Below are 13,323 nucleotides of genomic sequence, written 5' to 3' on the forward strand. Positions count from 1 at the left end.
AAATAAGTAAACCAACAATAGAAATTAAATGAAGTCTCAATCTCTCTTAGAGAAAATTGCACATACCTGGTAAATACATATTGAACATCTTAAATGGGTAATTGGTAAATGGGTTGTACTTTCATAGCGCTTTGCTAACTTCAAGATGTTCAAAGCTCTTTGACACTAAAACCTCTTGCACTCTGTTTGGAAGCAAGAGACAAAGAAAACGATGCCGGCAAAATTATTAAAGATTTTTTTTTCATCTATTGTCCAGTTAATTTACTTATTGTTTATTGCCCCAGGCCTATGTGTTTGTGCTCTGAGAGAGATGTCAGGTTTGCGAGTGTGTGACCTCAGAAGAGAATTTAATTATAAACATATTACTTTGCCTGAGAAAATATCAAGATATTTGAAAGATTATAAGCTGTGTTATATTTTGTGGCTGAAGACTATTTTTTCTTTTGTGAAAGCGGAGGCAAAATGGCTTTTTTGAGAGTAAAGTTTGTATACACCCAGTCTCATGAGTCTAGTATTATTTATTTTTTTATTTGGGAGAAACTAACATTTTATGAGCTTAATTGATTGATTGATTGATTGATTGATGGAAACTTTTATTAGTAGATTGCACAGTACATATTCCGTACAATTGACCATTAAATGGTAACACCCGAATAAGTTTTCCAACTTGTTTAAGTCGGGGTCCACGTTAATCAATTCATGGTAAAGCTAAAAAGTGTTTAACAATTGAAATTTCACTATTAAAAGATATTAGCATTATTTATTTCTGATACTAAAATATAAAGTACATGTTGTAAAAGAATATAAACAGCACTACTTTTGGATCTGGTAAATGCCACCTTTACCTTTGATGCAAATTTGCCTCTGCGCTAAAGCATTCCTGTGCACACCCTTATAAACATATAGAGATTTTATAAAAAATTTGACCTTAGTTTATTGCCGTGGAAATCCAAATCAGTTGACGGTGCAGTGATTTCTGGCTAATGTATGAGTGATCTGGAACAGGGTATGAAGTGTTATGAAGTAAAGTTTAACAACCAGTGTTTATTACAATTGGCTGATGACATTGAAGCTGTACAAATAGTAAAGTAACAATGACAGATATGGGTGTTTATGTAATATTTTAACCATGTCTTTTTATTATCTTTCCATCTCAGTGACTATGACTCACTTAATGAGGAGGACATAGCCGCAAACAATCAGTTGGCCTTTGACATTGCTGAGCATCAGCTAGGCATTCAGCCAGTGACGACTGGAAAGGAGGTGGCTTCGAAGGCCGGACCGGACAAGCTGCTCATGGTTTTATACCTGTCAAAATTTTACGATGCCTTCTGGAACTCGCCAAGAAGTAGAAAAGGTAAGAGAGTTACAAAAAGTCCTCTTAGCAATAATGTATGTTGTAACTTTCAATCTTCTCTTTTTTCAGTCACTTTCATTCAGAAGGAAATGCCTTTGGGGTAGTAAAGGGCACCAGCTATATCCATTTTGAAGATCAATTGGTTAGAATTAGGCTGTGTACAATACAATAGTTATTTGAAATAGTTACCATAATTTTTCATTTTCATTTAATGACACAGGCACCACTCTGAGAAGAATAGCTAATTGACAGGATATTAGTCTCATAAACTTGGGCTTTAGGGGAACTGCACTTTTTATGGAATTTTGCGTTCACAATCATTATGAAAGACCTGATGACGGATGGATTTTTTTTAATGCATTTTAAAAATGTAATCCGTTTGATCAATACTACGCTTACAATGGAGCCTATAGGAGCCATTCAATTCTACCCTAAGAGTCCCTAAAAACATCCGATCACCTCCATATACATGATGTAAGTATATATGTAATGTAGTTACGTGCACATTTATAATAAAATTTCATATTTACATATTTTTTATCATTTTAAGAATACGCGGCGTATTAATTTCAAAAACACATCACGTTTGCTTTTTTGTCATCACTGATTTCTGCTCACTGCAGATTTTATAGAGCCAACAAACAAAGTATCATTTACCGTACAAACTCTGCTATCATTAGGATGCAGACTGCTGGGATGTTCATTTGGATAAAAATCATCTCAAAATCCTCTCGAAGAAACAGGGTGGGTCGGGGATTGGAACAAGCATTTTTTATTTCGTTCTCGACAGTTCCAGGTCCTAAAAAGTGTCCCAACTTGCCAGATAATATCCTCTTTTCAGGTGAGATGCATGATTTATGATTTACAATAAACTTTCCCAGGAGCAGGAAGCGATGAAACAGCAGACCACTCAATGATGTAAACATACTGTAGGCACACAAGCTTTTGATCACGCTATAAATACTGTAGTTTTTCTGAGGTAGCGCTTAAAAAAACAATATCACTAATACCTGTTTATTATTGAAGTCCCAAAATGTAAGTATTGGAGTATTGTTAGTGCTTTTTGAATCGTTATTTATCAAATTTTTATGGGCGGAATATAGGAGCTCCCGTTGTCTGTGCTGTAAGCGTACCTTTATTTACGTTTATTTAATATTAAAAATGCATAAAAAAACAAATAATCTGTCAGTCGTCATGTCTTTTATTATGATTGTGAACGATAGCCAAAATTCCCCCAAAAAGTGCAGTTCCCCTTTAACAACATATTGAACTATGATAAATAACTATCAACAAAATTTGGAATCTACAAATGAAGTGAGTGAAAGTAAATTAATTGTTGATGTATTTTTATTGGTAGAGGTTTGTATTACGCACTCTTGTGCAACAGAAAACTGCACATACATCTCAGACAGTGTGTGTGAAGAAAGAGGGACTGACGGGGAGATACATCTTATAGTTTGTGTTCATGCATCTGTTTCCACTAATTTATGAACATTTAAAATAATCATTAAGTACTCAAACTTGGTGAATTTTTCCCCCAAAATGTGACAGGAACTCTACATTTTTTCCAGCTGCTTGAGTGAAAATGGACAAGTCTGAATTGTCTCACTCATCTGCATATTGGCATGCATTGTAATTACCCCTTAACAAGAACCAGCAAGTTTGGGGTATTTCATTTCTTGACATTTGACTGGCACCTTTAATTAGTTTGGAGCCTCAGGCGTGACTCTATGACTTTCCTTTCATTTTAGATTTTTAAGCGTATGTTGTTGAATACCAAATTGCAACATGTGTGCAGGTTCAAACAAACCTTTTCAATAGATAACTAGTTGTTATGGCATTGTCTTACGAATTGAAATAGACTTCAAATCAACATTTATTCTATAAACGTCTGGTTGTTCTCTTGTTTGTGGATTAAACTCAAAAATACTTTTGCTTGCTCTTAAATTGTCACTTGGGGTAGTCAATACAGACTTACTAATACTACATACTACTTTCAATTGTGCTCAGTTAGATAAGGTTTTAACATATTTAGGATTATAAACGTAATGTAATTTTTCTTTTGAAATGTCCTTTCACATTCCAGGAGCAAAAGAAATTGATGAGACCAGTGAAGAACAATCATTAAGAAACATCGGCCACCCTAGGAAGAGGATACCCAGGGTACTGCAATAAACTGAACTACTGTTATATTCTGACTTTTATATCTGGTATTGAAGTGTGTTTTTTCTGAGGATGAAAAGTGTGCTCTTCTCGCACTGGAATCTTATCTAGATGTACTAAAACCAACCAAAGCAAGTCATATTTAAATTATGTAACCCTTGCTCCATCCCCTGGCCTAGAAAGATGCAAAACTGATTTCTAAGGTCAAGCATTCACTGTAAAGGATTCTTGTTTGCTCTTACAGGATGACAAACAACTGGACGCTGATTCTATTAATAAGAGACGACGAAAGGGGAACCGCTACCATACAGAAGTTAGTGATTCATGTGATGCTGTAATTATGTTGAATTAGATAATTCATATCTAACATTTGATTATTTCCATGTCTTTTCTGACTTACTCATGTTCCCTGGCATCAGCTATCCTGTGACACTGCGCCCTCAGCTGGTGAGGACAGGGAACTGCGAGAGAACAGGGTCCGTTCCATGGCAACACAGTTGCTGGCCAAATTTGAGGAGAACTCGACAGAGAAAATACATGGCAAGGTGGGAGATGCACACTTTCAGTTGTATAAAGCACAATATTAATGGGGACTTTTCAGGTCACCCTAACCATTTAATTGATCTTAACCTCAAATTATTTCTTGCATCTTTGGTGAATATGGGACAATACCGAGACGGACGAGCGGTAGGAAATAGATGGATGAGTGGATAATGTATTCTTAGTTGTCTGTATTCTCACTGAGTTTAATTAAGCTTCACAATGTACAGTTGTTATTTGCAAAGTTGGTACATTTAAAGTTGTTTGGATTAAACCAACAAAACAATAATTAAAATAGTTCAACCTACATATTAAAAAAGATTTTATTTTTCTTAAATCTGTGGTGCATTTTGGAAATACATGAAATATTCAATTTAGGCTGAATAATTTAGTAAATAAAAATGATAAATAGTATTTTAGAAGTATACCGTTACAAATTTCACAACACATGAAAAAAAAAGATTTATTGGGTAAAATGTTGGGTCGGCGTGGCTCGGTTGGTTGAGTGGCCGTGCCAGCAATTCTGGTTTGATCCCCGGCTTCCGACATCCTAGTCATGTTCGTTGTGTCCTTGAGCAAGACACTTCAGCCTTTCTCCTGATGGGTCGTGGTTAAGGCCTTGCATGGCAGCTCCTGCCGTGTGTGCGTGCGGAAATAGTGTCAAAACGCTTTGAGTACCTTGAAGGTTGAAAAGCCCTATACAAGTATAACCCAACCATTTTTTTTAAAAAGCACATCATAGATATACAGTACTTGTGTGCCCATATCAGACAATAAAAAAAAAGTTTCTTTCTTCCTCAGCTTTCATTTCCTTTTTTTTCCCTTTCATTTCAATTCCCCCCCACCCATTCATATTTTAATCAGCCTGAGGATGACCTACCCGACCCATCCTTTTCTCATTCGCTTCCATTTTCTTGTACTTCACTTCTTCTTTTAAATGGGGAAGATGAGAGTTAAAATATCTAATCACGATTATTCACATTTTGTTCATAATTAATTCAAAATTAATCGCGATAATTGCGGATGGATACAATTTTTCACCGTTAATAAGTGTACTCTAGGCAGATCATTTTCAAGTTTTAACACCGTGAATGGACAATTAATTTGCTTTAATGGAATATGTTTTAAACACTATGCTTCTTCAAACAGCTCAATACAAAAAGGACAAACACACTTTTAATGACACTTTTAAAAAAATGCCTGCCAGATTCTTAATTTGTTAGAATACGGAATTTGTATTCCTGCACTTTCATTCAGAGAAGGACCTACACTTCCATGATCCAGTTACACACAAAATGTGGATATTTATGATCATGCTTTGATTGTCTCAGATGTTTGGTAATGTCAAATGTGATATGTTGTACGTAAGTACATGTTACTGATATTCTATTCATTACATGTTGTACAAGTAAATGGTCATAATATTGCTGCATGACGATGTTTTTGTTAAGGTCTAGTGACCGTTGCTTGCAGCGTGACCCCAAGAATGCAGAGAACAGCAGGCGGAGTGCAAGTAAATCTAGATGTAATGGCAATAAAAAACAGGGAACTAACAATTTCAGCACACAAAGCTGACTATTAAGTACAATGATTTAGCACTGAAGGAGAGACCCAGGAAGAAACTAAATAGAACTAATTAATGAGAATCAGGTGTACTGGCAGGGAATGGAGTAGAAAGTAAAGTTTTTTCAAAACACAAAGACCCGACAGGAAATATGGACAAAACAAGAGCACCAGGACAGGAAGTGATATACACAATATTTTAGCTAACCATAATCCCCTACCCCCCGCCCATATTTCTCAACCGATGTACTAATATTTCTTTAGGTGCCAATATCACAGAATACCATTACAAAACATATTTGACAAAGCATGAAACGATAGAAAATGGATGGATGATCGTAATGTAAAAAATGTTTTTGATAATGTAGTTAAAGCGGATGTATAGAGTAGCGCTTTTATTTTGAAGCTGGAAAAGTGTGCGATTGGTTTGAAAAAGTGTCTCGACATGTTTTGATGTTGGACTGGTTGCATTAAAAAAAAGTCCTATCAACTTCTTGCCAACCGTCTTTCATTTCTGTTGAGCTTTTATGACATCTTATCAGTCCGACCAAAAATCTAAATGTTACGTTATCACTGCACCTTAACTGTAATCTAAACACCGAAGTGAAGCACCACCCACCTCTGAATGACACGTGCTGCAGTGATGTTTCGTTGGTGAAAAATAGTCCTTTCTTGTCGGGAGAACAACTTGCAATCTTTTGAACCTGATTTTCCATGTTGTGTCATTTTCTTTTTCCATTTCTGCTCGCTATTTTCCCACTTATGGCTCACCAGCAACTAGTGAACTGCTGCCAAGTTTCCCCCACTACGGTGCAGCACAAGGGTCTAAAAGGAAGCGTTTGCGTTAATCGCCAGTTAACAATAAATTTCAATAAAAGCACGATTTTTTTTAATGCATTATCGCATTAACTTTGACAGCCTTAATTATGACTAACATTTATTTCCTATGATCCCTCTGAAATTGTCTCTTTCTGTCGTATCTGTATATGTCCAAACTTATTTTCAACGTAATGTGGGGGCTACTTTGATATTTTTCACATTATACCTGTCTATTAACTATGCTAAAAATAGATTCATTGTACAGTATTTTTTAAATGAAAAGTTACAATAAACTTAGATGTATTTTTTTGTATAATTTGGCATCTAAAAGGAGTACTACAGTCAAAATGTTTTGACAAATGTCAACAATATTGTAACATTGTTGATTTCAGAGATAATTATGGTCACGATTATAATGATCTCAACTGTAAACTGTTCAGTTCAACTGAATATACTATAATGTAGGTCAAGCTATCATAAGCAGTTAACTATATGTAACATAAGTGGCAAATATTTAGGATTTGTGAATAGTAACAAAACAAAAAATATTAGTATTGATTTTAAATCTTGTAACATGGCAACTTCTTCTCCTGGAGCCTTTTTTAATTTTTATCAAAGTGTGGAACTACTTTGTTTTTTTTTTTCCTGAGAATACCTTGTGAGCCATTGTTTTAAAAAGAAAATATTAAAAAAAAAAAAAGATCCAAGTCACACTTTGGACTCCCCGGACTACTGGAAAAATGTGCTTCTGAAGCAGTTGCATCCTCTGAGTGGCAGTGGTTCTCCATCACTGCCTAACACTACAAGTATATTGCGCTCACCAAGCTTGAATTTGCTCTACTACCCATATATAACAGTTCTAATCAGAAGGTATTAGCTTCTTGTAGCAATATTTCATTTTCCTCCTCCATTTTGCAGAGTGACACTGAGAGTCTGTCTACTAGAGAATTTGCAAAAAACACCATAAAAGAGAGAGCAGTACTCCTTTCGTCCACATTTTCTAGCTCCAGCAAACCTTCACCTCTTCTTTCCTCTATTTCTGAGGTACTAGTTGTGAATTTTAAAAAAACATGTTTATTCTCTGTACCTCTGTATTTGGCATTTATGTGTTTTTGATTTTTTTCTTTAGGCTGAGCAATCTACCTGTCTTCCTCCTTCACCTCCGTCTAATATCGTCTCCATCTACCCTGTGGTTCACCCTGTCCCTGACCCCACTGTCCAGTCTGGTTTCTCCTCTCCCTCCTTTTATCCTCTTGAGCACAAGGAAAGGAAAGAATCATCCTTTGTATTGTTTTATACTGACTCAGAAAATCCTGAGCAAACATGTCAAGCTGATTCCTCCTCTAATAGCATAGTCCCCACTGAAATATGTTGCTCTGATGAGAGCCAGGATGTTGCCTCCCAACCTCCTGGAATCAGCTTCTCTTCAGGTACAGTGTTGGCACTGTCAAAGGACAATACAGGGACAGAATACAGTTCTCAGGGCATGCTTGAAAATAAATACGTCCACAGAAGTGCCTACGAGAGATCTGACAGCCGCAGATGTGAAACAGATGTAAAGGTAACAAATGGCTAGATTGGCGTTGAGTAATATATCGTGGGACAAGGCAAGAGCATTATCTCTAATAGACTGATCTTCCTTTTGGTGTCTGGGTCTCGTTAGTCCAATGGAAGTTGTGCGCTCGAAGCCCCAAATGGAATCATGCGAAAATCAGTTATTCGCTCTGAAAGTTGTCCAACTGCAGCTCCAAGCTACAGTAAAGAGGTACCAGTTTTTAACCCTGCATACATCCAGGCCTGTTTATAGAAAGGGTGTTTTCTTCTTTCCTTTTTCTGACTTTCCCTGCTTTTCTGTTGTTATTGCGTTTCTCTTTCCGTCTATATCAGCGAACAGTTGGAAAGGTGTCATCAGCCATAAATGCTAAAGCCCAAATACTGGCCCTCCTGTATGAGACAGATCACAGGCCCAATGCTGCTCCGGTAAGGTGTGTGTGGATTGCAGAGGGAAATCTAACCTACTAATGAATGGCTTTTTCTAATAATTTGTGTTAAAAGCTACACATTTTATGTAACTAAACAAAAATATCACACAAGAGTCGTTGAGCTTCTACAAAACCCTTGTACACCTTTGTCAATGTTTTTTTTGGTCCGTACATTGTGCATGCAATCACGTCTAACTCAAATTTTGTTATATACACTGTCTGAAAGTGTATTCTACCAATTATTGTCAAGTATTGCACAACACGGCCAGCTTGATGCTTACAAAAGCTTGACAGTGGCGTGTCAATTAGCATGTGCAAACTATAAAATTGCAGGTACTTTCAGTGGGCGTGTTGAGGGTGATCTACTAAGACTGCGTGCACAATTGATAGATGGATGGATAGTACTTTATTGATTCCTTCAGGAAAATTAAAATTCCAGCAGCAGTGTACAGAGTTGAGATCAATTTAAAAAAGTAAATAGTGGGGGTATGAATGGAAACAAAATAGAGAAATATTGCAGTAACAATAAAAATAAAATGCAACAATGCAAATACAAATATAACAGTAAAATGAGAATATAACAAGAGAAACTAGGCAGTAGTGACCATGTTATGAAAAAGTATTACACCGTTATTGTTTAAGCATCCCCTGTCATCCTAGTACCCTCCTTCCCCCTCCCCAGAGAGGAGTTGTACAGTTTGATGGCGTGTGGGACAAATTAGTTTTTTAGTCTATTAGTCCTGCACTTGGGATGAAGCAGTCTAGCACTGAACAGGCTTCTCTGGCTACTGATAACGCTATGCAGAGGGTGACTGGCATCATCCAGGATGCTCACTAGTTTCTCCACAGTCCTCTTCTCTGCCACCGTCACCAGTGAGTCCAGTTTCATTCCGATCGGTTCTACGATCATTCTGATTGGTTAAATTGATAGTAGTAAACCCCCCTATTTACATGGAGTACTACCAGCTGTCATCATAAAGACATTAGTTTTCCTTCACATTAATGACATCATATGCGCCAACACATGCCGATTTGTTATGTTCTGGGAGGCGCCAGTGTTGTAATGGTGCATCTGGAATGAGCCATAAATGCATGAAAATGCATGTTGCAAGATATAGTTCATACAGGAGGTATATTAATAACATATCTCCTAATATAAAAAAACAAAAAACTAATGCCTAAAAGTACGTCAGCAGACATTTGTTATAATCATCATCATTGTCATATTATGATTGTTTTCCCCTACATTTAAAACACTTCTTTGTGATCTACATCGCATGTAATGGTGCTGCTTTGGTCTAAATTTTGCATAGATTATTTTTTACATACCATCTTCAAGTCTCATTGTTCCTGTCTTTTCAGAATGTGTCGTTTTGTAAGCATTGTTATTTACGCACTGAAGTTCTCCAGCAGGCTAATATCCTTTCGACTGAGTCTTCTTCCCAACAGCCATGTTTTAGTTTTTTTGCACATCCAGAACGAGACTACTGACAGATATGTTAGAAGTTAGAACTATATGCTACTATACGTATGCTGCAACCGGGAACTTTAGCGTGCGTGTGCATTTACGAGCCTGTCTGCCCCACAACGAAAGGATGGAGTAAAAGAATAAAGTTATTGACTACAACTGAACATAAAATACACAGTCGTGTAACGTTCTTCAGGTGAATCTCTGCCACATATGGAGATATCTGCTGACGTGACAAAGGCAAGTAATATTCACTTAAGTCTCATATTCCAAACGGCTTGTTTGGAGCAGCTATACAATTCTGAAATGATATTGCTCTTTCTCTCGCTCTCCACATATATACAGTGGGGCAAAAAAGTATTTAGTCAGCCACCGATTGTGCAAGTTCTCCCACTTAAAATGATGACAGAGGTCTGTAATTTTCATCATAGGTACACTTCAACTGTGGGAGACAGAATGTGAAAAAAATCCAGGAATTCACATTGTAGGAATTTTAAAGAATTTATTTGTAAATTATGGTGGAAAATAAGTATTTGGTCACTTCAAACAAAGAAGATCTCTGGTTCTCAAAGACCTGTAACTTCTTTTTCAAGAAGCTATTCTGTCTTCCACTCATTACCTGTAATAATGGCACTTGTTTGAACTCGTTATCTGTATAAAAGACACCTGACCACACCCTCAAACAGTCAGACTCCAAACTCCACTATAGCCAAGACCAAAGAGCTGTCGAAGTACACCAGAAAAGTAATTGTAGACCTGCACCAGACTGGGAAGAGTGAATTTACAAGAGGCAAGCAGCTTGGTGTGAAAAAATCCACTGTGGGAGCAATTATCAGAAAATGGAAGACATACAAGACCACTGATAATCTCCCTCGATCTGGGGCTCCACGAAAGATCTCATCCCGTGGGGTCAAAATGATCATGAGAACGGTGAGTAAAAATCCCAGAATCACACGGGAGGATCTGGTGAATGACCTGCAGAGAGCTGGGATTAAAGTAACAAACGTTACCATCAGTAACACACTACGCTGACAGGGAATCAAATCCTGCAGTGCCAGACGTGTCCCCCTGCTTAAGCCAGTGCATGTCCAGGCCTGTCTGAAGTTTGCCAGAGAGCACATGGATGATACAGCAGAGGATTGGGAGAATGTCATGTGGTCAGATGAAACCAAAATAAAACTTTTTGGTATAAACTCAACTTGTCGTGTTTGGAAGAAGAAGAATACTGAGTTGCATCCCAAGAACACCATAACTACTGTGAAGCATGGGGGTGGAAACATCATGCTTTGGGGCTGTTTTTCTGCTAAGGGGACAGGACGATAGATCCGTGTTAAGGAAAGAATGAATGGGGCCATGTATCATGAGATTTTGAACCAAAACCTCCTTCCATCAGTGAGAGCTTTGAATGGTTGACCAAATACTTATTTTCCACCATAATTTACAAATAAATTCTTTAAAATTCCTACAATGTGAATTCCTGGATTTTCTTTTCACATTCTGTCTCTCACAGTTGAAGTGTACCTATGATGAAAATTACAGACCTCTGTCATTTTAAGTGGGAGAACTTGCACATTTGGTGGCTGACTAAATACTTTTTTTGCCCCACTGTATATCTTTTTTTTTTTCTCTTAATATGTAACAAATATGTTAACAAGCGCACACATTGCAGCTTGCTCGCCTCCTTTCTCTCAGCCATTTGTGCGTAACTGCAATTTTGCACACACATTTCAAACGTGCTAAATACAGACACAAAATATTGATCACAAAACAATTTCAGTCTTGATAAAACACCTTGTAACTGCAAAATTGTTATATTATCATCTGTTACTCCTAGTATTTTGGGTGTTGTAATAATTCAACTTCTTGATGTAGATGTAGACATCTACATCAAGAAGTTGAATGGATAGGGTTCTATATTTTGCTCATTAAAGAGACGCAATCCTCTGTTCACGAGTTAGTCGCTCAGCTCTTTGTGCAGTATCAAGTTACACGCACCCTTTTAGTAGATCAGGTCCTAATGTTACTGTGCCACTCCTGTTCTGTTTGTGGCAGTCATTAAACACAGTGGTTACCAACCACAAGACATAGCAATCATCACCACAGTTCCATCTGCTTTACGTGACGTAAAATTTATCAAACTACCATGTAGCATATTTCATAGTAGATTTGACAGTTGTCTTCTTTACCTTTTCTTTAAAGTGCCAATGTCACGAGTACATATTTTTATCTCTTAAGTTTGTGCCTTTAGTGCTTGACAGACATGACGACAAAACGGAAACTTAGATTGACATCCTAAATTTCGCTCCTGTGAGAGACAGCGGCAAGCCAGCCTTGCTTTTCAGCTTTAAAAAGGAATTCCTATCTAAATAGGAGTTGCAATACAATTATTCAACATGTGCATCTTTCCTTCTTTTATCATTTGCTTTATTTCTATTGCTCACAGTGGAAATTAATGCTTATACGGTCTGCAATGTTTAATGAACTACGTCTATGGATGTCCTCATACCTTTTGTAGGAGTATACGTTTTTATCATGGCTCTTCTTCAATCAACATAAAGCAAAATTCAAAACCTTGTCTGTCTATTCTCACTTTCAGTGTGTAGGGCGTGTACTCGGAGGCAGTGATGTCTGCCACTTCTGCTCCAAGCGTGTATACGTGATGGAGAGACTAAGTGCTGAGGGCTACTTCTTTCACCGCGAGTGTTTCCGCTGCGATGTCTGTAACTGCACCCTTCGGCTCGGCGGCTACACCTTTGACTCACACGAGGGTATGCATTGGGTCACTGTCAATTATAAATCTGTTACCAATATCAATCAGTGCCTGAATTACAGTTTGAGTTAAAGTACTTTAAATGTTTATGTTCTTCTCCCAGCAAAGTTCTACTGTAAAATGCATTATGCCCAACACCAATCCAGTACACACTTGGACAGATTCAGGAAAAGAAAGGTAAGCAATATTGTAACTGTGACAAAGTATGTTAAATAGAACATAAAAAAGCAAAAATAATGTTTGCATTCTGATATAAATGCCACTCCCATCTTATAATTAAGAGTGATTAGCAATACACTTTCATTACTATTAAGTGACAGTGAAATCATTTGTTGAAGTACTGTGAAATATTGCAATTATATATGTAAACAAATACAATAATATAAGCACATATTAAATAATTTGGGGATTAACTACAGTGTGCATTTGTAATTAGATTTTTGTCATGTACAATGGAACCTTGATTTACAAACATCTACTGTATAAGGAAGTTAACGTCACACATTGCTATGCATAATCTACACACTGATAATGTTTAAGACCCTGTTTCAAGGGAATGTTTTAAATATAGGATTTTACCCAACATGTCACACAGCCAACTCATAACAGAGGAGACACTCTGGATTTGGTCATTACCACCAATGTGTCCTCTGTTGTCTGA

The 13,323-nt window shown here is 37.0% G+C and overlaps 1 protein-coding gene across 6 annotated transcripts in view; it reads left to right on the forward strand.

The window, feature by feature from the left end:
• mical2b (microtubule associated monooxygenase, calponin and LIM domain containing 2b) overlaps positions 1 to 13,323 on the forward strand; it is a 107,985-nt gene that overhangs the window by 71,173 nt on the left and 23,489 nt on the right. For 5 of the 6 annotated variants that reach the window (XM_061917373.1, XM_061917375.1, XM_061917376.1 and 2 more), the window contains exons 13-22: positions 1,158 to 1,357; positions 3,444 to 3,520; positions 3,765 to 3,833; positions 3,940 to 4,065; positions 7,361 to 7,486; positions 7,572 to 8,003; positions 8,106 to 8,207; positions 8,330 to 8,422; positions 12,489 to 12,660; positions 12,766 to 12,839. In XM_061917373.1, coding sequence (XP_061773357.1) covers positions 1,158 to 1,357; positions 3,444 to 3,520; positions 3,765 to 3,833; positions 3,940 to 4,065; positions 7,361 to 7,486; positions 7,572 to 8,003; positions 8,106 to 8,207; positions 8,330 to 8,422; positions 12,489 to 12,660; positions 12,766 to 12,839 — 1,471 coding nt within the window. The remainder of the gene's footprint in view (positions 1 to 1,157; positions 1,358 to 3,443; positions 3,521 to 3,764; positions 3,834 to 3,939; positions 4,066 to 7,360; positions 7,487 to 7,571; positions 8,004 to 8,105; positions 8,208 to 8,329; positions 8,423 to 12,488; positions 12,661 to 12,765; positions 12,840 to 13,323) is intronic. The other variant, XM_061917377.1, reaches the window with a different exon arrangement.

The sequence above is a fragment of the Nerophis ophidion genome, linkage group LG12 (assembly GCF_033978795.1).
Source record: "Nerophis ophidion isolate RoL-2023_Sa linkage group LG12, RoL_Noph_v1.0, whole genome shotgun sequence".
Lineage (NCBI taxonomy): Eukaryota > Metazoa > Chordata > Actinopteri > Syngnathiformes > Syngnathidae > Nerophis > Nerophis ophidion.